The 22,819-nt window shown below is 38.2% G+C and overlaps 1 protein-coding gene across 12 annotated transcripts in view; it reads right to left on the bottom strand.

Moving 5' to 3' along the window:
* The window catches only part of HERC1 (HECT and RLD domain containing E3 ubiquitin protein ligase family member 1), a 234,247-nt gene that overhangs the window by 37,953 nt on the left and 173,475 nt on the right, over nt 1-22,819 (bottom strand). For 9 of the 12 annotated variants that reach the window (XM_032297748.1, XM_032297753.1, XM_032297751.1 and 6 more), the window contains 16 exons: nt 22,009-22,207; nt 18,866-19,026; nt 16,690-16,806; nt 16,248-16,479; nt 14,925-15,049; nt 13,412-13,632; nt 12,159-12,427; nt 11,340-11,392; nt 10,120-10,320; nt 8,913-9,087; nt 6,408-6,678; nt 6,059-6,272; nt 4,742-4,998; nt 2,987-3,114; nt 2,155-2,282; nt 400-600 (listed from right to left, as the gene is read on the bottom strand). In XM_032297748.1, coding sequence (XP_032153639.1) covers nt 400-600; nt 2,155-2,282; nt 2,987-3,114; nt 4,742-4,998; nt 6,059-6,272; nt 6,408-6,678; nt 8,913-9,087; nt 10,120-10,320; nt 11,340-11,392; nt 12,159-12,427; nt 13,412-13,632; nt 14,925-15,049; nt 16,248-16,479; nt 16,690-16,806; nt 18,866-19,026; nt 22,009-22,207 — 2,952 coding nt within the window. The remainder of the gene's footprint in view (nt 1-399; nt 601-2,154; nt 2,283-2,986; nt 3,115-4,741; nt 4,999-6,058; nt 6,273-6,407; nt 6,679-8,912; nt 9,088-10,119; nt 10,321-11,339; nt 11,393-12,158; nt 12,428-13,411; nt 13,633-14,924; nt 15,050-16,247; nt 16,480-16,689; nt 16,807-18,865; nt 19,027-22,008; nt 22,208-22,819) is intronic. The other 3 variants (XM_032297756.1, XM_032297759.1, XM_032297752.1) reach the window with 2 other exon arrangements.

The following is a 22,819-nucleotide window of genomic DNA, read 5'->3' as shown; positions in this document are numbered from 1 at the left end:
TTGTGTAAAATTGCTGTTCTTCTGACAATTTAAGTGACTTGTTTACTGTAAGTTTGAAAATAAAAATTAAGAAAACAAACAATTTCACCTTTACCAATGATTATGACCTCTAACTTTCAAAGGAGACTTGGAATCTGCTATAAATATTCAGCCACACAAAAGATGAATGACTAATATGTTATAATACTATTAAATATCATTTTGGCAGAGATATGTAATGGGGGCTGGGAGATAAATACCTTCCAATTGAGTAACTAATTAAAATTAAACCACAACTGGAAAATTTTAAAAACAGAGCCAAGATAATATTCACTTGGCATTTTTAAAAGCAAGTGCCAAAAAGCTAAGTCTAAAAGCAAGTGCCAAAAAACTTAGTCTAGACATAAGTGCGTCATTTACCATCCTTTCGATAGCAATGCTCCAATTCTCGACGGTGCATGGTGGACACATCAACAACTTCAATCAGTCCTAGAGATCCATCCATCCGTCCCACCAACAACAATTCTGGAGACTCTCCTGACCAGGCTGCAGCCGGACCCTCTTCTGGCCAAGCCAGGGCAGATACCCAGTGAGGCTGAATATCTACTAATCCTTTTCCTCCTAAAGAAGGAAAAAATGTTAACTAGTTGTTACTTAGTTATTAAAAAGAAAAAAATAAATACTACCTAATTCTAATATGTACTCCAAGCAGTTCCAAATTTCGTAATAGCCTACTAATGAATAAGACTCTGAAGGCAGGATCCGTCATTTATATACTACATATGATCATAAAATTAATGTCTTTTAGCCAGGCATAGTGGCTCATGCCTGTAATCATAGCACTTTGGGAGGCCAAGGTGGGCAGATCAGCTGAGGTCAGAAGTTCAAGACTGGCCTAGCCAACATAGTGAAAACTCATTTCATCTAAAACCACACAGAAAAATTAGCCAGGCATGGTGGCACGCACATGTAGTCCTAGCTACCTGGGAGGCGGAGGCTGCAGTGAGCCGAGATCATGCCACTGCACTCCAGCCTGGGCAACAGAGAGAGATTCCATCTCAAAAATAAATAAATAAATAAATAAATAAAAATAATGTTTTTCTGTAATTTTTCTTTAAATTTTTGATCCAAGATCTCACTCTGTTAGCCAGGTTGGAGTGAATGCAGTGGCATGATCATGGCTCACTGTAGTCTCAGACTCCCAGGCCCAAGCAATCTTTGCGCCTCAGCCTCCCGAGTCCCTAAGATTCCAGGCACACGTCACAACACCTAGCTATCTGTAACTATTAATCAGGCAAAACGGTAGCTTTATAGAAGAGAGAGTAAAGAAAACGTCCTTTCTCAACACTTACTAATAACCAAATTAGCATAAGAATTACCTGTACTTAAGGCTAACTATTCCTCAAATACGTGACACAGAACAGCTATTCCTCAAATATGTAAAAACAAACAAAAATACTAATAAGACCAATATTACAATAATTATTTTTACTTTTCAGAGAAGATAATAAAAGTTGATAAAAATTTGTGCCTACAAAATAAACACAATGGAAATATTTCAAGCAATTCAAAAGAATATGTAGCTTAAAATTCAGTGACCATTACATCTCCTCAAACCCTACTCTGAATATTTAGTGGTACATAAAAATAATTTTAAGTTTATAACTACTAGGTTAGTTGAAATTCCCAGAAAGAAAAGTCAAGAAATGAGCACTTCCTCTCTAATTTGAAGCACAGAGTGCATAGATTTTTGAAGTTGGAAGGCTTGTGAGTTTCAACGTGAAAAGAAACACTGTTTGGACAAAGAAGACTAAGAGAAAGGCTTTAAAAAAAGACAAGACTTTTAGACTGGGCGTGGTGGCTCACGCGTGTAATCCCAGCACTTTGGGAACATGAGACGGGCGGATCATGAGGTCAGCAGTTTGAGACCAGTCTGGCCAATATAGTGAAACCCCATCTCCACTAAAAATATAAAAAATTAGCTGGGTGTGGTGGTATGTGCCTGTAATCCCAGTTACTCGAAAGGCTGAGGCAGGAGAATCACTTGAACCTGGAAGGTGGAGGCTGTGGTGAGCCAAGATCGCACCATTGTACTCCAGCCCAGGCAACAGTGCTCAAAAAAAAAAAAACAAACAACTACTTTCAGAAGTTTACTAGTATTTACATGACTCTTACCATTAACTTGCCAGATATTCACCATCTTTTCCAAAGCACCTGCTAGATACTTGCCACTGATACTCCAGGAAACTGGTGAGAAACTTGGATCGCTGGGTGATCCCAGGCTTTCCTCAGCATCCCCTTCCCTAGAAGATAACAGATATGTATGCAGTTTTAATCACCATCATTCAAAAGTCAATTAAACCCCAAACCTTAAAATAAGGGTTTCATATAACGTAGAGTGTACATAACAGATTCTTATGTTTCAAAAGCTTGGCTAGCAGTATTTAACAGCTACACATTCATTAATGTTTGTCATCATGTGAAAAATGCATTATAAAAGAGTGATATTAGACTTTTCCTCATTTAATGTAGTATATAACTTGTCAATAAAGGCATTTAAATTTTGTACTGATTGTACAGATGGTTATTATTCAGAAGACATTGATTCTTATTTCCCTCACCTCTAGGAAAGTTTTCAGAAAAGAAATAGCTACAGCTGGCTATAAAGCTATTAAAAATGCTACATTTGATACAGAAGCAATATAATTACTCTAATTCCTAAACAACTCTTCCAGACCTATGGCAAATTAGCCTACTGTTTTACATAGCTGAATATTTATTTACTAGTAGATCTTGATTTAATTCTAAGTTCAGATACACATGGTTTAAAATTGTTTTCCAAATTGTTATCCTGGAAAGTTAAAAACACACACTGAAGATACAGTAATACTAATCTAAAAGATTTTAAAAACTTTTAGTGACAATATGATTGTATTAACACAACCAAGATGAGGGATGTTTAGGCTTCTCTTATTTTAAATGTTACACATGTGATGTTAGCACTCACAATCTGTTGAACACACAGGTCTGTTGCAGTGAATATTGCTTCTTGGTAACATTCCATACACGGATGGTGCCATCATTGCCACTTGTAGCCAAAAGACCTTTTTTATTACACCAAACACAGGTCATTACCTAGAAAAAGTTGCAACAGGTAAGTCTAGCAATAACTGATTCAAATGATTTTATTATTTTAAAAAGTTGTATCCAATTTTTAAAAATCTACCATGAAATCGTAAAAGAAAAGCATCCATTTCATTTGTTTTCTTTTCTTGAGATGAAGTCTCGCTCCATGGCCCAGAGTGGAGTGCAGTGGCTCAATCTCAGCTCACTGCAACGTCCACCTCTTGTGTTCAAGCAATTCTCATATCTCGGCCTCCAAGTAGCTGGGATTACAGGCATGTGCCACCATGCCTAGCTAATTTTTGTATTTTTAGTAGAGACAGGTTTCGCCATGTTGGCGAGGCTGGTCTCAAATGCCCGGCCCCAAGTGATCCGTCCACCTCAGCCTGCCAAAGTTCTGGGATTATAGGCATGAGCCACCACACTCAGGCTCCATTCTTTTCTAAATGGCTTGCAAGTTTATTTGAAGCTATGCTTACTTGAAGCATAGTTTTAAGGTACTATGCACTAACATACTTGAATTATCTGAGACCCATTATAATTTTGACCAAGTATGTTTACTCAATAAGTACTTTAACATTTTATGTTCTACAAAATAAATAACACATACTAACAAGTAATTTAAAAAATTGTTTAAGTAGGCCGGGCATCGTGGCTCACGCCTGTAATCCCAAGCACTTTGGGGGGCCCAGGTGGGTGGGTCACCTAAGGTCAGGAGTTTGAGACAAGCCTGGACATGGAAAAACCCTGTCTCTACTAAAAATACAAAAAGTTGGCTGGATATGGTGGTACACACCTATATTCCCAGCTACTCGTAAGGCTGAGGCAGGAGAATTGTTTGAACACGGGAAGCGTGGACTACAGTGAGACGAGATCTCACCACTGTACTCCAGACTGGGCGAGACTCTGTCTAAAAATAATAATAATAAATGAAAATAAAAATAAAATTGTTTAAGTAATACAATTCAGTTTTTATTTCTTGTTGTAGCTGAGACAAAGACCCAGTGAGTCAGATTAAAATAGGCTAATTTCTTTTCCTCTTACATGTTGTCCTTCAGTGTCTGTGGGTGATTGGTTCCATGATGCCCTGCCCCAAATTTGCCGATGGATTCCTTATAAAAATAGGGTAGTGCCTAAATATAACATATGTATATCGTCCCATGTAATTTAAATCATCTCTAGATTACTTTAAACACCTAACAGAATGTAAATACTATGTAAATAGTTATACTGTACTTTTTGTGTTTTTTTAATCATTGGATCATTATTTATTTATTCTTCCCCCATATTTTCCACTTGTGGTTGGTTGAATCAATGGATGCAGAACCCCCAGATACAGAGGGCCAAATACATAAGCCTTCATCTTTTGTAAAGCTATTCCTTCTACTTTCTTCTCATCCCCCATCTTATTCTCCCATTCAGATACTATTATATCAAACCAGCATACAGAGAAAGCAGAGTTGGTAACTGCCAGGAACATCTTTGTCATTGTGTCGGGGGGGGGGGGGGAGTGTGTGTGAGTATGTGTGAGACAGAGTAACACAAAAAGAGAGACCTAAACTTTGAGCTCTTTGAGAAGGGCAGAGACTATTTCATCTTACATAAGGTGATTAACACACTTTACACTCAAAACACATACTCTGTTCTGGTGAGCCTCCAACTTGATAAAGGAGCATTTTCTAAGATCTCCTCCCATATCGGCCAGCGTTTGTAGAGTGGTTTGGTTATCGCGGTCATGTGCAGCAAGAGTACGCACAAGTTGCTGAGCTGCCCATTGCCGATGCTGTGAGGACAGCCTGGAGGAGAGGCAGCAGGCTGCCAGGGCATTAGCCAGCTCCAGAGGGCCTACAGCAGAAGGATCACAGGAAGGATGGGCATACAATTGGGCAATTAAACCTGCTTAAACAAAACAATGAAATGATGATGCTCAGGTGAGATTTGGTGGTGGTGAACAAGTAAATGGGTTAACCCATATCTTTTAAGAATTAGCACTTTTGCAAGCAATTATTTCACTAAGATATGCACACAAGCACTAAAGCATTTATCTAACACCAAATTCTGTAAGAAATCTGATTCATTAAAAATATACATTTTATTATACATCAATCAATCGTCTTTGCTCTGAGGACTCAGTAGACTGACAAAGCAGCAGAAACAATTTTAAAACCAGGACAGAGACAGCATGTCTTTAAGAAAAACAATTTGGCTTTTGTTGCTCAAAAGTGATCCTGTGATTGTAGCTAGTCAAGGAACTGGGCGGATAGATCCAAAAGTCAGTATCTGCCGGATGCGGTGGCTCAAGCTTGTAATCCTAGCACTTTGGGAGGTCGAGGTGGGTGGATCACATGAGGCCAGGAGCTCAAGACCAGCCTCGCCAACTTGGCGAAAACCCATCTCTACTATAAATACAAAAATTAGCCAGGCATGGTGTCACATGCCTGTAATTCCACCAACTTGGGAGGCTGAGGCACGAGAATCACTTGAGCCCAGGAGGGGGAGGTTGTAGTGAGCCGAGACTGTGCCACCACACTACAGTCTTGGCGACAGAGTGAGACTGTCTCAAAAACAAATGAACAAAAACAAAAGCCAGTATCTCTTGGCTAAATGGTACTGATGAAGAGAAAGGCAGATAGTAGTGATAAGTAGTCCCTTCAAAATGTTATAATCTTCAAACAAAGAGAAAAGTAAGACTACCTTCATCTAAATTTGATTAAAGAAACCTACCAGGATTATTATCTATGGTAGCTCAAATCATAATCTATAACTAAACTAATTTGTACATTTTCTAATATTTGGTTCCATATACAGTGAAAAAGTATCCATGTACTCTTTTACGTTCTAAACTTAAGAAACTCACATATCATGTAATTTATCATATACTAACAACATAAAAACATTATTTAAAAATAGGAAACAAGTCGACAAGAAGACTATATTTTAGTAGTATGATACCTACCTTTCTTTTCGACTTCTGACTTATCATAGTTAGGTCTTAGTTTGGCCCCTTTGTCTGCTAACAGTGCCACAAGGGCCTGTGTTACAACAAAGTTTGGGGAGGTCACAAGCTTGTTCTCTTCAGCAATTCCTCGGAGAAAGCTGGGTAGAAACTTTCGCTGAATTGAGTCATCAACTGTGGTCAGATTTACACCTGTTGCAGCAGAAATCAAGTTCTGAAGAAGCAATTGGAAAAACAGGTTTAATTTTTACATGTAATTTGGGAATAAAAATGTTTCATTTCAAAAGACTCTTCAAGAATCAGTCAGAAATAAGCAATGTTATGGGGAAAAGTACTGAAACTTGCTTACCTGTGTACACAACTGTACCAGCAGTTTGGCAGCACTAGGAGTATTTGATGCCAGACATCCCACTGCTGTGCTCAGATAGGCCAGGCAAGAGATAGGCTTGTTAGCCTTACTATGCCCACCTCGTGATCGTTCTGAGGTGCTAGCCATGGCAGAAGGGCTGGTGGAGAGGCCAGCTCTCCCTGCTGCTGCCAAGCACATTAATCGAACCAGTGTTCGAATATCTGTTAGCCCCAGAGACTCAAGACCAGCAGCTAGGCTACAACTGGAACCACTGCCAATAAAGAAAAACATTTCAGATGGATTAAGAAAATGGATTTCTTATGGGACCATTTGGAGTCCCACATATCATTGACAGCATCAACAACCATAATAAAATAAAAGCTGCACTATCATTAGCCATACATGTCCTAAGAGCTGCCAAAGATATCAAGCTGGAAACTGGCATCCAAACCTTCTCTCCTTTTAATAAGTATTGGCATATTCTTGAAGTAAAATTGAACTGCCAAAGTAAAACAGGAATGTTTACAAAGCATAAATTTTCATAAACTGAGCAAACTCATGTCACCACTGTCTAGATCAAGAAACAGAACATCACCGATATCTCAGAAACCTGTTTTGGGCTCCTCTCAGTTATGATGCTCTCCTCAATTATGATGCTCTCAAAAGTAACCACTATCCTGACTTCTAAAGCTATAAATTAGTTTTGCCTGATTTTGAACTTTACATAAATTGAATAATAATGTATGTACTCTTTTGTGTCTGGCTTCTTCAATATTATGTTTGTAAGATTCATGCAAATCTTGTAACATTGAACAGTTTATTCATTTTCATTGACATATACACGAAATCTACCAAATTTATCCACACAGATGATAATCAGGTGGTTTCCAACACACGGCTATTATGAATAGTACTACCATGAACAATTGGAGATGTCTTTGGGGCACATATTTAAGTATTTTCATTGGATATATACCAGAAGTGGATCTGTGGGTCACAGAGTATGTTCATATTCAGTTTCAGTTGATACTACCAAACAGTTTTCCAAAATGGTTATACCAATTTAATTTCTCAGTAGCAATGTATGAGAGTTTTAGCTGTTTCAGTCACTTTTTTCTTCCTCGTGTTTCAAATGTTTGCCATTCTTGTGGGTGGGCAGTAGTACCTTATTGGTGGGTTTACTGTCTTAGTTTTTTTTTGAGACAGGGTCTCACTATGTTGCCCAGGTTGGTCTCAAACTTCTGGGCTCAAGGGTTCCTCCCACCTTGGCCTCCCAATCACACTGGGTTTAAATTTTCATTTCTCTGAAGACTCAATGAGCTTGAATATCTTTTCATGTTTATTAGCCATTTGGAGATCCTCTTTTGTGAAACACGTTTTAATGTGTTTTGCCTTTGTTCTTCTGCATTGTCTTTTTCTTGTTAATTTACAGGAATTCTTTATATATTCTGTTGGTTAGATGCATTACTAATATCTTCTCCCATTCTATGGCTTGCTTTTTAATTTCTTTTTACTTTTCACATCACTTTTGCTAAACAAAGGTTTTCTATTTTATTGTATTCCAATGTATCAATCTTTTATGGCAGATTCCTTTTGTGACTTGCTTGAGAAATTTTTGCCTGTCCCAAGATCAAGAAGAAATTCTTCTATGTTATCTTTGAGAAATCTTATTGATTTATCTTTCATTTTTAGATCTAACAGTCACTTTGTAACTATTTGCTTTATATAGTATGAGGTTGGGGCCAAGTTTTTTTTTTTTTCTATGTGGATAAACCATCAGACCCTGCTTCAGTTATTGGGAAAAAACATCCTTCCTCTGTTGTTCTACCATGTGAAACACTGTCACAAATCAAACCACAAACAACTCAAGTATTTATTTACATGTGTGGGTCAGTTTCTGAACTGTCTTCTGTACTATCCTATTTGCCTGTCCTGGAGCCAAAACCATACAGTCTTATGGAAATTTTGTTTTTCTTTCAGGCTCCTTCTGCCTTCACTGATTTGCCATTAAATATTCCTGCTTATTCACCTCTTAAATGGCTTTTAGGTATTTCTGGTACTCATCCTCTTTATACATTACACTCCACAGTATGAACACAGCAAGGATCCCCATGATGGCACCCGCAGGCTGACTTAGCTACACAGACAGTCAATACATTTTGACCTTTAGTTTTTAATCCAACACCATTTGGATCAACAGCCTTAGTTTCCCATTTCAAGCAACAAAATGAAATGTATACTGTTTACTCAGTTGTGATAATGACATTATTTTCCACCTAAAAAGGGCCAGGTACTAGCTGAATGACCAATTGAGTGAATAACTATGATGACTACGTCTAACATCTTTCATTCAACTTCTAAAATTTTTCTTCTAACATCTTTCATTCAAATTCTAAAATATTAAAGCTTCTAAAATTCTATCTCACTCTCCCAAATACCAGCAGACTCCCAGCTAATGCATACTAGAAGTTAACTGAGCATCATGTAACACAAAATAACACTTACCTGACCGAGAGAAGAGACAGTGCTCTCATGACCATGGTTCTGGCCAGAAGAACCTGAGCAGCAGCAGTCACTCTCCTTAAAGCCACCACACGGTCATGAGGGTTTGCTAGGGCAGCTGCCTGCTCTCCTAACGTTATTCTCCCAGAAGAGCTCTTTTCTACGGAGCCATGGCAACCTGAAAAATGTGATTTTGTTTAGTTCTCAACAAGGTAAAAAAACATATGTCTGGACTACTAAAAAACTTTCCTATTCTACATAGGTTCCATAACAAACCAATGTAATTTGCTTATCTGGAACTTGGTTATATCGAAAACTTCTTAGGAGAAACTTACATATTTCTAAGTTTAAACGTAGATATTTCTAACTTAGATATTTCTATGTTAACAAGGTATTTACCATAGGAGGAATTTTTCCATTAAATATATTTTTTTGTTTTGTTTGTTTTGCCCATGTATCACATCTACTGATGATGAGAAAGATGTAACAAAGATTTAAAAACATGGTTTGAGAATTTACAAAAGACTGAATTACCAATACTGCCCAATTCTTCATTTTGTATTTGCTCTACCAAAAATTTACCACACCCTCTCACCCAAATAAAAAGACTGCACAGTAATTTTGAGTTGGTTACAGGATTCTCATAACACCAAATTTTTTTTTTTTAAACTTAAGTTTTATAAATCTTTTTACTGCTTTGATATTGCTTTATGAAAGGCAAAGAAAAGTCAAAATATTATTTTTTTCTTCTTGAGACAGGGTCTCGTTCTGTCACCCAGGCAGTAGCGCAGTGGCTCAATCACCACTCAGTATAACCTCAAACTCTTGGGCTTAAACGATTCTTCTGCCCCAGCCTCCTGAGTAGCTGAGACTAAAGGTGCACACCACCACACCCAGCTAATTTTCTTCATTTTTTTATAGAAACAGATCTCACCATGTTGCCCAGGCTGGTCTTGAACTGCTGACCTCAAGCAACCTTCTTCCTTTAGCTTTCCAAAGTGCTGAGATTACTGGCATAAGCCACAATGCCCAGACAAAACTTAGTATCACATTACACATCCAAAATGTTAAAACAACTAACTAAAGAGACTTGTTGAGGTGAGATAATGTTGAACCATTAGTCTTACTTACCTTTATTATTATTTACCTATCTAAGAAACAAATTATAATAGATGCTATAAAATCAATGCAAATCAGCATTTCAGTTTACCTATTTGCATCAGAGTCTCTTCCATACTGTTGGTGGCTGTGACCATTGCTACTGATGCTCCCAGTGGGTCACTGTCAGGGAACTGAACTGGTTCTGGTACAATGCGCCGGTCATTTAAACCAAGTGGTCCAGCAAGCAATTCAAATTCTTCTTCACCAGTTAGCTTTTCATCTTCATCAACATCCAACATGTCCCAGTCTTCTGGAATTTAGATAAATAAATGTATAGTATGTGAATATAAATATTACATAACTCTGCTGGCAATGGTTATTCTAATACATCTAAAATGCAGATGGGCAGCCAGGTGCGATAGCTTACACCTGTAATCCTGGTACTCTGGTAGGCCGAGCTGGGTGGATCACATGAGGTCAGGAATTTGAGACCGGCTTGGCCAACATAGTGAAACCCCATCCTCACCAAAAAATACAAAACTTAGCCGAGTATGGTGGCGTGCACCTGTAATCCCAGCTACTCAGGAGGCTGAGACAGGAGAATTGCTTGAACCTGGGAGGCAGAGGCTGCAGTGAGCTGAGATCATGCCACAGCACCCCAGCCTGGGCAACAGAACGAGACTCCATCTCAAAGAAATAAAAAATTAAAAAAAAAAAATGAATAAATAACTAAATAAATAAAATGCGGATGGATTGAAAGTCCAGTGACCACAAAAGGAACTATGGAGCCATCTCCAAACTGCACTCCTGAAGCATACATGAGGCTTTCAGGGAAAGAGAGTCAGTGTAGTTAAATAAATTGACAGCAATAGCAAATGCTACAGCTGGTAAAATAGGTTTAAACTAATTAAAAATATTGTCATAGATCCAACAAAGAGTTCTTAGCCTGTCTGTAATCATTAGGGAATAAGTTATTTCAAGAAAATGAGTGCTCCAGAAAAATCAATGCTCATCTCTATTTTTTACTTTCCACAATTAGGGTGAAAATTTGAAATATACCACACCCTTTCCCTACTTTGAAAAAAATACACCAAATAGAAATTAATATTCTGTGGTAAAGCTGGTGTTTGAAACCAGGTCCTTTTCCTTTGACTTTTAAACCAGAGTTGTTGCTATTAAACTACCTTGAGTTTTTTAGGGAAAATTTAAGTTAACATGTACACAAATACAAACACACACACACATGAAGGTGAATTTTAGTAACAGATGTTAGCAGAGAGGATATATTAAAAAAACATGTAAAATAAAGAGGCTCTCAGAACAAACTACCTTCATACACACTGTCTTGCTTGCCAATTAGATCTGGAGCTTGTCCCTTGTACCTGCACCAAATATGAAGAACATTGCATTTTTATATAAAACAGTTAGTACCCCAAAATGCAAATTAAGTCATTAGAACATTTTAAGAGGTCATTAATAAAGCAGCACAAAATAAAAAAAGTATGTTTCATGTTATAGGCTAATGTCATAAAAATTGCTGGCATATGGGAACACACATGCTTACAAAATCAATGACTATTTTACCAAACAACTGGGGAGATTTCTGGGTTACCTAAAACAATTCCTTTAACCAAATTCTATTCCATAGAGCCTTAAAGATTTTAATAGTTGACCATAAGGGCAACAAACCTACTTTCTAGGGATTAAGGATGTAAAGAGATAATATTTTTATGGAACTCATTTAATCAAAAGTCTGTTTTTTCATCAGGAAAAAGATCTTAATTAAAATGCCAGAAATAAGGTAGAAAACACAAATGAAAAAAATTGAGTAGATGCCTCCTGAGGGTTAAGGCAAGGGTCCTGACCATAATTTGCCAACAAGTCAACGGTTAACACAGTCAAACTCCAGGGAAGGATATGTTGCCATGCCCCTATTCCTGGACTCTCAGAGATCCTGACAGGACCCCAACTGTGCTGGGAACATGAATTTCTCAATCCTTCCATCCCTTCTGCCCAAAGTGTAGGAATCATAGGATTTCAGGGAAGGTTAAATACAACTCCTTACATGAAATATTTACAGTTCCCAAGACTTAAGGTATGAGGTACTCTCATTCAGGAGGTCTGGATATCTACATAATTTCAAGGTACCTTTCAGAACTTGTGGTCTTGGATTTGGTCTTCAGAGCTAAGTACTTCTCCCTGCAGGTGCCACATAACAGGTAGTATGGATTTCCACTCCCACATTCACCACCAAACCAGCCATCCACATAGGAGCCATTGCTGCGATAACCCTGGCGGTTTGCACTGCGCCCACAGCCTGGGTGGTTTCTCTTCATGTGCTGATTGAAGCTGACGACACTGCATTCACACAGTTCACACACCACCACTTCTTCCCTGTCTTCAGACTCACAAACATGCTGCACAAAATGATTTCATACCAAAGGATTACAGTCAAGTTAACATAAAACCAAGAAGTGCCAAGTAGATTATTTATGACATTAAATTAACTACTTTGATTATTACACATGCTAGAATATTTCTAACATGTTCATTAATGCTATATAAAAATTTTCTTTCAAATCAGAGTTCAGATGACACAATCTGAAGGTATTCTTTGCCCTCTCTCACTCTAATAAATTATATCAATAATACAAATAACTGATTATCCTACTGAGAAAAGAGTTAATTAACATGACAATCTGTCCTATCTCAAAATGAGGCTTTTAAAACAAAAAACTCCACTAGTGAAAAGAACTAATTTTCATCTGGCCAAAAAATGCATACCTATTTTATGAATTTCTGAGAAAAATCATTAGGATTCATTTATCTTATTTACATAGCAGATTCTTTTTCCTGGAGGACTTACACCTATGAGCTTTTTGGTCTCCCTGCTACAAAAATGTAATGCTAAGCAATGCGTACATACAAACCCACCATGTACCCTGCACCTGGATGGAGGTATTTATGAGATCTAGGTGAGCACTGATTCCTAGAATAAGGCATTACAGTGATTAAATGGAACCTGTGAAGGAAAAGAGCATGCATTCAGATAGCAACGTAAGCACAGCAGCCATATTATATAACCCGGCAACATCTACTGAAACCTGATGCCTGTTTTGTAATCTATCTTTGACATCAGAATCAAGTATTACCACAACATGGCTCTATTCATCTAGTCTGGGGAGAGAAGCAATAAAATCGCATAGAGAAAGCAAGAGAGACTTTTTCTTATTATTTTGTAGGCATCAAAGTAACCTCATGCTTTAAATCCCCAAACCTCAGGATGAGATATAAAACTTTTTAAGAGTGTTTCAACTCAAGGCAAGGCTGCTGTTAGTAAGCTATATGAACAGGAGGGCAGGAAAATAAGTCAGAGCAGCCCCCGCTGCAGTCACACACACCCAGGTAGGCCAATCCAGTACCTCTGGGATCCACATTCCCAGAATATCATTGTCACTGGTCAGGTCTTGTCCAAACATAGCTTCCATTGCTTCATCATCAAGATCAATTTCCAATTCCTCATCTAAATTAAAGTCATACAACGCCCCTGGGTCTTGCTGCAAAGATATTCCTTCTCTCCGACTTTGATTCCTGTGAGCCTGCACAGAGCGGTATAATCCCGCTCAGAACAAAACAAAAAAGGCATTTTATTTGCATGAAAAAAATAATTCTGAATATTCTGCCAGTTCTTAACTGCCATACATGTAGGTGAGAACCTATCTCAGTAGGTTTATTGGATCCTAGACCATAAAACATCAAATTATACCTATCACATGTGTTTTTTCTCCTGCAAATGGGGATAATAACAGCACTCATATCTCACTGGGCTATTGATAGGTTTAAAAAAGAGAATCCAGGCAATGCTTAAACATGTTTTTGTGGCTGTTTTTAGAGACAGGCTCTGGATCCGTTACCCAGGCTAGAGTGCAGTGGCAGAATCATAGCTCACTGTAACCCCAAACCCCAGGGCTCAAGACATCCTCCTGTCCCAGCCTCCTGAGTAGCTAGGACTATAGACACATGCAACTATACCCAGCTAACTGTTTTTAAAATTTTTTTGTAGAGACAGGGTCTTGCTATGTTGCTTAGACTGGTCTCAAACTCCTAGCCTCAAGTGATTTCTTCTGCCTCCGCCTCCCAAAGTGCTGGGATTATAGGCATGAGCCATTGCTATAATATTAATCATATAGAAAAAACTTCAATAAATATGAACTATTACTATTCTTTTAGGTTTTTTAAAAAAAATCAGTCACCTTAATTATATGAGAAATATACATACTGTATTTTCTAGGATGGTCTCAATTTCTCTCACTGTTCCCACAAATTATTGAATCATTACTTATCTCCTAGTATTTCAATGATCAAATTCTGTTTTGGCAAATCACATATTAAAGTTTTTGGTTTGGAAAATATATTCCCTATAATTTATATTTTACATGCCCACAACATAATCCTAGAATTTACTAATGCAACAAGGGAATCTGGTCCTTACCTAGTAGTGAAGCCCTAACATCCACAGAGCAGTACATCAGAAAAGCCAGTGCCTGCTTTCTTTGGCACAGTGCCCTTTCCAGCTCTTTCTCATCACTGATGCTAAATATTAAACATGCATCATCACTTCTTAAATTATAATTGACTGAGAGCAGAAGGAAGAGCACTTATACAATTTTTCAAAATCTACAGGTGGCCAGTATAGACTTCTGCACCTAGCGGGAACTTAAAAAATAAGTCTCTGAATGTATGCTATGATTTGAACTAAATAAAATTATGTACATGTACAGAAAATGCTACCCAAATAGCTATTCTGTTAATGTGGAGGGACTGAACACTTAGTATCATTAGTTTGCATCTTCCTTAATGTGCCTTTCAAAATGAGATCTTTCACAAACAAAAGAATATGAAACATACAATTACCTGCTCTTGCTAGCAGTGTGCGAGCAGCTAAGTCAAACTTGTGCCTTCTCGTTACTGCTGAGCGACCTCTAGCTGATGGTCCACTTCCAGAAGCTGCATTCTCTGTATGATCCAAATTATCAGTGCTACAAGTGCAAGACAGAAAGTAACACAAATTTTTAAAAACCACTGTGAAAAGAAAGCATAGGTGTAAGCTTACTTGTGGTATTACTTTATTCTCACTTACTTGTATTACTTTATTCTCACTGAGAATAAAATATGTCTACAATAAAATTTGAAACATATCTTTTATCCCTTGCACAGTTCAACTACACATCTATCATCTCTTGTGCCCCAAGCAATAACTTTATCTGATTTTGAATTCTGCCAACAATGAAATGATGTTTAATGCAGCTCTAATTTAAATGAGATCAAATATTACCTTAACTAAATCCTAATGATTACTTAAAATTAAAATGGTTTGAGAATTCTTGCCTAGGAAAAACAGGTATTTCAAAATATGTTATGAAAATATTCACTGAGTTTGTTGGAAAAAGTCTGCATGTTATACAAGACACAAGCCTTGGTTACTATATGGTTCCATAGTTAAAATGAAAAATAAAGATTTAAAATCTTAACAAGTGATGAAGGAAAAATGATTTTAGGGAGAATTTATAAGACATTCTATTACATCTCATTTTAGGATCACAGAAATCTTTTTACACTTAAAGGGGCATATTCTACTAGATATTAAAAACGACAGAAGAAATGAAAATACAAATATTACACAGAAAAGACTTAAAAGTTCAATTCTATCAAATGCATTAAATCAATTTCCAATATTAAAATGAACACTCAATTTTATTCACTTTTATGAGATAAATTTATTTTATTAGCATGTTTACTTCAAAGTAAACTTGTTTTAATTTTATTTCCTTTTTCAGTACAATTTTACACAAAAATTATGAAATTTTTTCTTGCCATGAAAACATCTGTTCAAATAAAAACTTGTCATGTCACTTTTACCCTTCACAGAAATATAAACTTGTAACTAAAATGCCCCTACTTTCATATATCTGTATTTATCAACTTTACATACCATTATAAGTATTTATAGAGGGATATATAATAAATGGGGCTTTGAAATTTATAACACATAGAACAAAAATACAGAAAATGGGGCCGGGCGCGGTGGCTCAAGCCTGTAATCCCAGCACTTTGGGAGGCCGAGGTGGGTGGATCACGAGGTCAAGAGATCGAGACCATCCTGGTGAACATGGTGAAACCCCGTCTCTACTTAAAAAAAAAAAAAAAAAAAAAAAAATACAGAAAATGGAATTTCACCTTTCACTAAAACCTTCCTCCATTTCAGCAGCATCAGCTGATGGTATGTCTCCAGGTGACTGCAAATAACAGGGATCATTTGACTTCCCGCCACTGCCTAGGACGGCTGCTCCATGCCTGGAGTCTGCTGTGCTACCCGACTGGGGCTCCTCTTCATCCTCATGCCCAGGGTGCTCTATCATCCACATGGCAAGGACAGTGATATTCTGGGCATCAGCCTCTCCCCGAGCACCTGTACAGGGGAAAAACTGTCTGATGCTGACTCTGGGCAAAGAATTAGTTTTTATGTTATTAGTTTAAGAGTGTTTGCTATGACGCTCTTATAACAAAACGTAGTATTAAAAATCTTACCAAGTTTCATAGCCTCTTAAAATTTATGCTGTCTTTAATAAGAGAGGACTTTTCACAGCTGTATATACTGATACATAAAAACTTATCCTACCTGTAGCTTCCATGGCTTTGGCAATCTGCCGAAGAGAGAACCCCATTTCCAGCAAAGGAACTGCAATTGCTGGAGGAGGAGGAGAAGTTGAAAGTCTACTGCTTGGGTCTGACAAGGCTGAGACAAAAGGAAGAGAAATAAGAACCTAAATATCAATAGATATCACAAGTAAAGTGTCTTCATAGTCCTCAATTTCCTAGTACTGTCCAAGTTTAATGAAATCTTCCTCTACTAAGAATAGGTGGCTGGGCACTACAGCTCACACCTGTAATCCCAGCATTTTGGGAGGCCAAGGCAGGCAGATTGTTTGAGACCAGGAGTTTGAGACCACCTTGGGCAACATGGTGAAAACCTGTGTCTACAAAAAATACAAAAATTAGCTAGGTATGGTGATGTGCACCTGTAGGCCCAGCTACTTGGGAAGAGGCAGTTGAGGTAGGAGAATCACTTCACCTTAAGAGGTGGAGATTGCAATGAGCTGAGATCACACTGCCACATTCCAGCCCAGGAGACAGAGACCTTGTCTCAAAAAAAAGAAAAAGAAGGCCAGGCATGGTGGTTCATGCCTGTAATCTCAGCACTTTGGGAGGTCGAGGCGGGCAGATCATGAGGGCAAGAGATCAAGACCAACCTGGCCAACATGGTGAAACCCAGTCTCTACTAAAAATACAAAAATTAGCTGGGCATGGTGGTGTGCACCTGTAGTCCCAGCTACTTCGGAGCCTGAGGCACAGAATCATTTGAACCCAGGAGGCAGAGGTTTAAGTGAGCCAAGACCATACCACTGCGCTCCAGCCTGGTGACAGGGTAAGATTGTCTCAAAAAAAAAAAAAAAGAAGGACATGCTAATTGGTATTAAATTTGTTATGGATATGTAAGGTTTTTCACAAAAATCAACCTGCTAAAAAACAAACCTGCTAAAAATTTTTTTAACATTTTCTAATTTGAAATCATTTCCCACTTACAAAAAATTTCAAACTTATAGAAATTTGCAACAATATTACAAAGATCTCTTTTCCCCTGAACCATCACCAAGTACTGACATGAGGATGCCTTACCTTCTTCAATATGTAACTCCTACAAATAAGGACATTCTCCTGCATAGCCACAAAACAACTATCAAGGTAAGGAAATTCACAGTGCTGTCACTGTTAGGTACTATTTTAGTTTTACCAAATGTCCCAATAATGCTCTTTTTTTGTTTGTTTTGAAACAAAGTCTCACTCTGCCGCCCAGGGTGGGGTGCAGTGGCACGATCTCAGCTCACTGCAACCTTCACTTCCTAGGTTTAAACGATTCTCCTGCCTCAGCCTCCCAAGTAGCTGGGAGTACAGGCATGGTCTCACTCTGTCACCAGGCACCAGGCTGGCATGCAGTGGCGTGATTTTGGCTCAAAAGAAAAGATCTGGTCTCTGACAATAATAAAAGTAGAAAGCAGTAACAAAAAGAACTGACACAAGAACAGAAAATCAAACACAGCATGTTCTCACTCATAGGCGGGTGTTGAACAATGAGAACACATGGACATAGGGAAGGGAGGATCACACACTGGGGTCTGTTGGGGGGAATAGGGGAGGGACAGCGGGGGTTAGGGAGGTTGGGGAGGGATAATATGGGAAGAAATGCCAGATAAAGGTGACGGGGGGATGGAGGCAGCAAACCACATTGCCATGTAATGTACCTATGCAACAATCCTGCATGATCTGCACATGTACCCCAGAACCTAAAGTGCAGTAACATATATATATATGAAGAAAATCCCCCAAATATTTGAAAACGAAATAACATACTTCCAAATAATCCAGATGGCAAAGAAGACATCAAAGGCAAATTAGAAAGTACTTGAAAATGAAAATGAAAACAGAGCATTTCAAAATGTGTGGGCTGCAGCTAAAGCAGTGCTTAGAAGGAAATTTACAACACTAAAAATAGCTATATTGGGAAAAATGAAGAACTGATATGACTAATGTACAGCACATTATTTCTCTCCAAAGTGGCCATAATTCAATACGCAGCTTCAAAATGAAGATGACAGCTCAGTTTAATGAGGCAGTTCCCCTTCATTAAAATCACTGTTTCACCTTTTGTGAAAACAAAACACAATGCCCATATAATAAAGTCTCACACATCTGGAATCCCAAGTTTTGAATATCATAGTGCATATTAGCACACACACCTGTGCGATTAGCTGGCCTTGCTGACTGAGAATCAGGAGAAGTTAAACTTTGCCTTCTTCCTACTTCATCAGAAGGAGAGGTTGGTAATGATGATATTGGAGGAGTCTGTGCCCGACGTGTGGGAAGTACAGTGGTAGTTGGGTAACTAGAGAACATTTGCCTTTAAGAAAATAACAGTGATTAGCATAAAAATCCAATTTAGGAAATAATACATAAATCACAATCTTTGTATAGAAGAATATGCAACCCGGAAGACTAAACAGATTAGTTATACTTTAATGGAGGGTATGGAGAAAGACTGCTCCCTTTCTTTTTTTTTTCAATTGCAGTTTAGGTTAAGGGAGCCCTACACACTGGGGTCTGTTGGAGGGAAATAGGGGAGGGACAGCGGGGGGTAGGGAGTTGGGGGGGGATGGCATGGGGAGAAATGCCAGATATAGGTGAGGGGGGGAAGGCAGCAAATCACACTGCCACGTGTGTACCTACGTAACAATCTTGCATGTTCTTCACATGGACTCCTCACTTTTAAAACTGATTATCTCATACAGCACTTTCAGTATAAATGTAATAAAACCTTATGATTAATTCAGCAAAATGCTAGCAACATAGCAGGTGGGGAAAATACAGCCATTAGCAAAACAGATGAAAAATGCCTGCCTTCATAGAGCTTTCCTTAGACTATAATACCAAAATTAGAGGGGTATTTTGGTATGTATAAGGTAGTGAGAGAGCAAGGAAGGCTTTTAAAGATAGATAACTTGCAGTTACTTTTAAATATTAATATAAACTCACTAGGTAGTAACGAAATTACATGGATTCAAAGTAATGGTTTATAGGCAAGTAAGGGAAAGAAAAGATAACTGTCTCCTCACCCTGCACGATTGCAAAATAGTATATGAATGATATGTCAGCTGCATAGATGGGGAAAGGTACTGGGATGCAGCCCCTCTTCAGTTGAGAATGTGAAACACAGTTGCGGAAAGGTATGGGGACAGAACCCCTCTTCAGTTGAGAAATTTGGACACTGGTTAAAGAATAAAGTCCAGGGAGATCCACACTGACTGCTCTTTAGATTTGTCCAAAAGAACTGGGAATTTTCTAAGCATCAAAAATGTAATGTCTGCCAAGTCAGTGATAACAATGGTATATACACAGGAAGCAGTCATTCTCTGGTTTTTCTTTCTAATAAATGATGTTCACCTAGTAGGAGCCAAGTGCAACTCTAATGAAGTCCCAGCCAATAGCAGGGAAATAAAGACAGAAGAAATGAGGAGTCAAAAGTCCTGGTGAATGCCTATGGGAGCAAGAGGGCATGATTTACCACCGAATCCCAAGCCTACACTAGTCAGAGCTTAAAAGGTTACAAGGGGTCACAGTGCTACTGATCTTGTATGGATGCTTTGAATTCTGTAATTGCCAGAGGGATTAAAATCCATATTAGAATGTCCTATCAGGCAAGCATGCTGGCTCAGATCTGTCATATCAGCATATTTTGGGAGGCTGAGGACAAAGGATCAAGACAAGCGTGGGCAAAAAAGTGAGACCTGTCTCTACAAAAAAAATTTTTTTAATTAGCCAAGTGTCGTAATACACTAGTGGTCCCAGCTATACAAGAGGCTGAGGCAGGAGGATGGCTTGAACCTAGGAGACTTTGAGGCTACAATGGACTATGACTGTGACACTATATTCCACTCTCAGTGACAGAGTGAGACCCTATCTCTTAAAAAAAAAAAAGAAAAAGAAAATGAAAAAAAAAAAAAAAAGAATGACCTATCATTCCTCTATCTTCCATCTTCCTTGAACAGAAGTGCCTCCTGAAACTGTTATTCCAGTGAGAGAGCGAAGAAGTAGAAGATATGTGGGGACTAAAAATGGGACTAGAATTGTACTCCTGCACAAGACCACAACAGTAATTCTCAAAGTGTATGCTGAAGCCACCACATTAGAATCACTAGGGAAACTTAATTAAAATGTAAACTGTGGGCCTCACCAGACATACTGAATCAGACTTGCTGAGGTATACAGCCATAGAGCTTTAAAAGGTTTCCCAGCACTTTGGGAGGCTGAGGCGCATGGATCACCTCAGGTCATGGATCACCTCAGGTCAGGAGTTCAAGACCAGCTTGCCCAACATGTGAAACCCCATCTCTACTGAAAATACAAAAATTAGCCAGGTGTGGTGACGGGTGCCTGTAGCTGCTTGGGAGGCTGAAGCACGAGAATTGCTTGAACCCAGGAGGCAGAGATTGTGGTGAGTTGAGATTGCACCACTACACTCCGCCTGGGTGACAGAGCGAGACTTTGTCTCAAAAAAAAAAAAAAAAAAAAAAGTTTCCCAAGTGGCTCCTGGACACACCAAAAACTGAGAATCACTACAGCAGACACTCCCCCATTCCACTCTTTAAGATGTTGATCTACATAGTGGGAATCATAATGCCTTCTCAACTAAGGAAAGAGGGGAAAGAAAAAAACAGAGGCTAACCATTCTGCTTCCTTTATTTCACTTAAGCCATAGTTAAGAGAACTCACAAAACAGTTTCTCCCTGAAAGTTCTTCCCTCAAAAGTTTTCATTTGTGTATACATCTGGCAAAGTAAAGCAAAAATAAATTTAAGTAAATAAGCATCACTTGGAATTTACAAATCTATTAAAATAGAGTTGGCTGAAGAAGCATCATAACACATGCTCTTTCACTTGAAAAGTAGACGTGCTTGAAATTTTTGTGAGAATAAAAATACAGTTAAGGAATTATGCTTAAAAGGAAAACAACCTGAGAAAAGAAAATTATTTTCATGGAGATGAATATTCAAAATACAAGTATTTACTTTTTGAGGAAAAAAAATACTCAAAAACTTAGGAAAAAAAGATCATCATAAGAGAGGATGTTAGAGTCCCTGCTGGTCAGCACCACAGCTGATTAGACCTGGGGTCACCACTAACTGGCTGTGAGATTTTGGTCAAGTTATTAAACTTCTGAGGGACATTCCCAACTTCAGTAAAATTAGCTTGACTATATGATCTCTTAGCTTCTTTCTAGCTCTAGTACTCCAGGATTTAGTTGGGTATACTATTCATAAGAGGACAGCTGTGCCTTCAGAAACACAGGCATCAGTATGGCAGACATTAAAGGTCAACGTCTCTACCTGAGAAGACTAAGAGGCATCACTCCTGGGGACTCAGATGCAGGCACTGTTTCTGTGTCAGTAACTGGAGTGGTGGCAGTTGTGGTGTCCTCCAGAGAGCTGCTCATAAAGGAGGTTGTACTTGAGGCTGATGGGCTAGTAGTAACCGGTGTCTGTGCCTGCTGGGCGGGGTCACTTTCTTCAGCTTGTTGATCAATCTCTAGAAACCAAAATAAAGGTTAAGAAAGCAGTAAGGATTTGTTTATTATTATTATTATTATTTTACCTTTAACCCATCTTGAGCTAAGGATTTGTTTTTTCAAAAATAACAGTGGGAATAAAAATCTTCTACCTTTTAAATTTAAAAGTTTCTAAATATATTTCACAAGGATCCATTTCTATGAAAGATTGACAGAAAAAAAAAACTTACATATATACATCTTTATATTCCCTATTGTACTCATTAATTCCAGACTCTACAGACAGTATTGTAATGAGCCCTTGCAATTACACATTTCTGTTTTTAGAGAAGATGGTTCTCTTAAAAACAAAAAAAGTCTCACTTTTGGTTGTAAGATCTGACAAGAGGTTCTCTAAGGTATCCAATCATTAAAACTGTGTTTACTTCACACTTTCATTTTGATGCCTACCTTTAATCTACAAATAGGCAAAGATAAAGAGGCATGTAAATACAAGAAGACTAAAAACCTCGACAGAAACTCCATGATTTAAAAAGGACAATTTCATTAACACACAGACACACAGACACACACATACACACACACACACACACACACACACACACACACACACACACACACACACACACACA

This window comes from Sapajus apella, unplaced genomic scaffold, assembly GCF_009761245.1.
Source record: "Sapajus apella isolate SASKATOON/1434 unplaced genomic scaffold, GSC_monkey_1.0 scaffold37, whole genome shotgun sequence".
NCBI lineage: Eukaryota > Metazoa > Chordata > Mammalia > Primates > Cebidae > Sapajus > Sapajus apella.
Note: the sequence above shows the minus strand (reverse complement) of the source record. Positions and strands in the feature narration are given on the sequence as shown.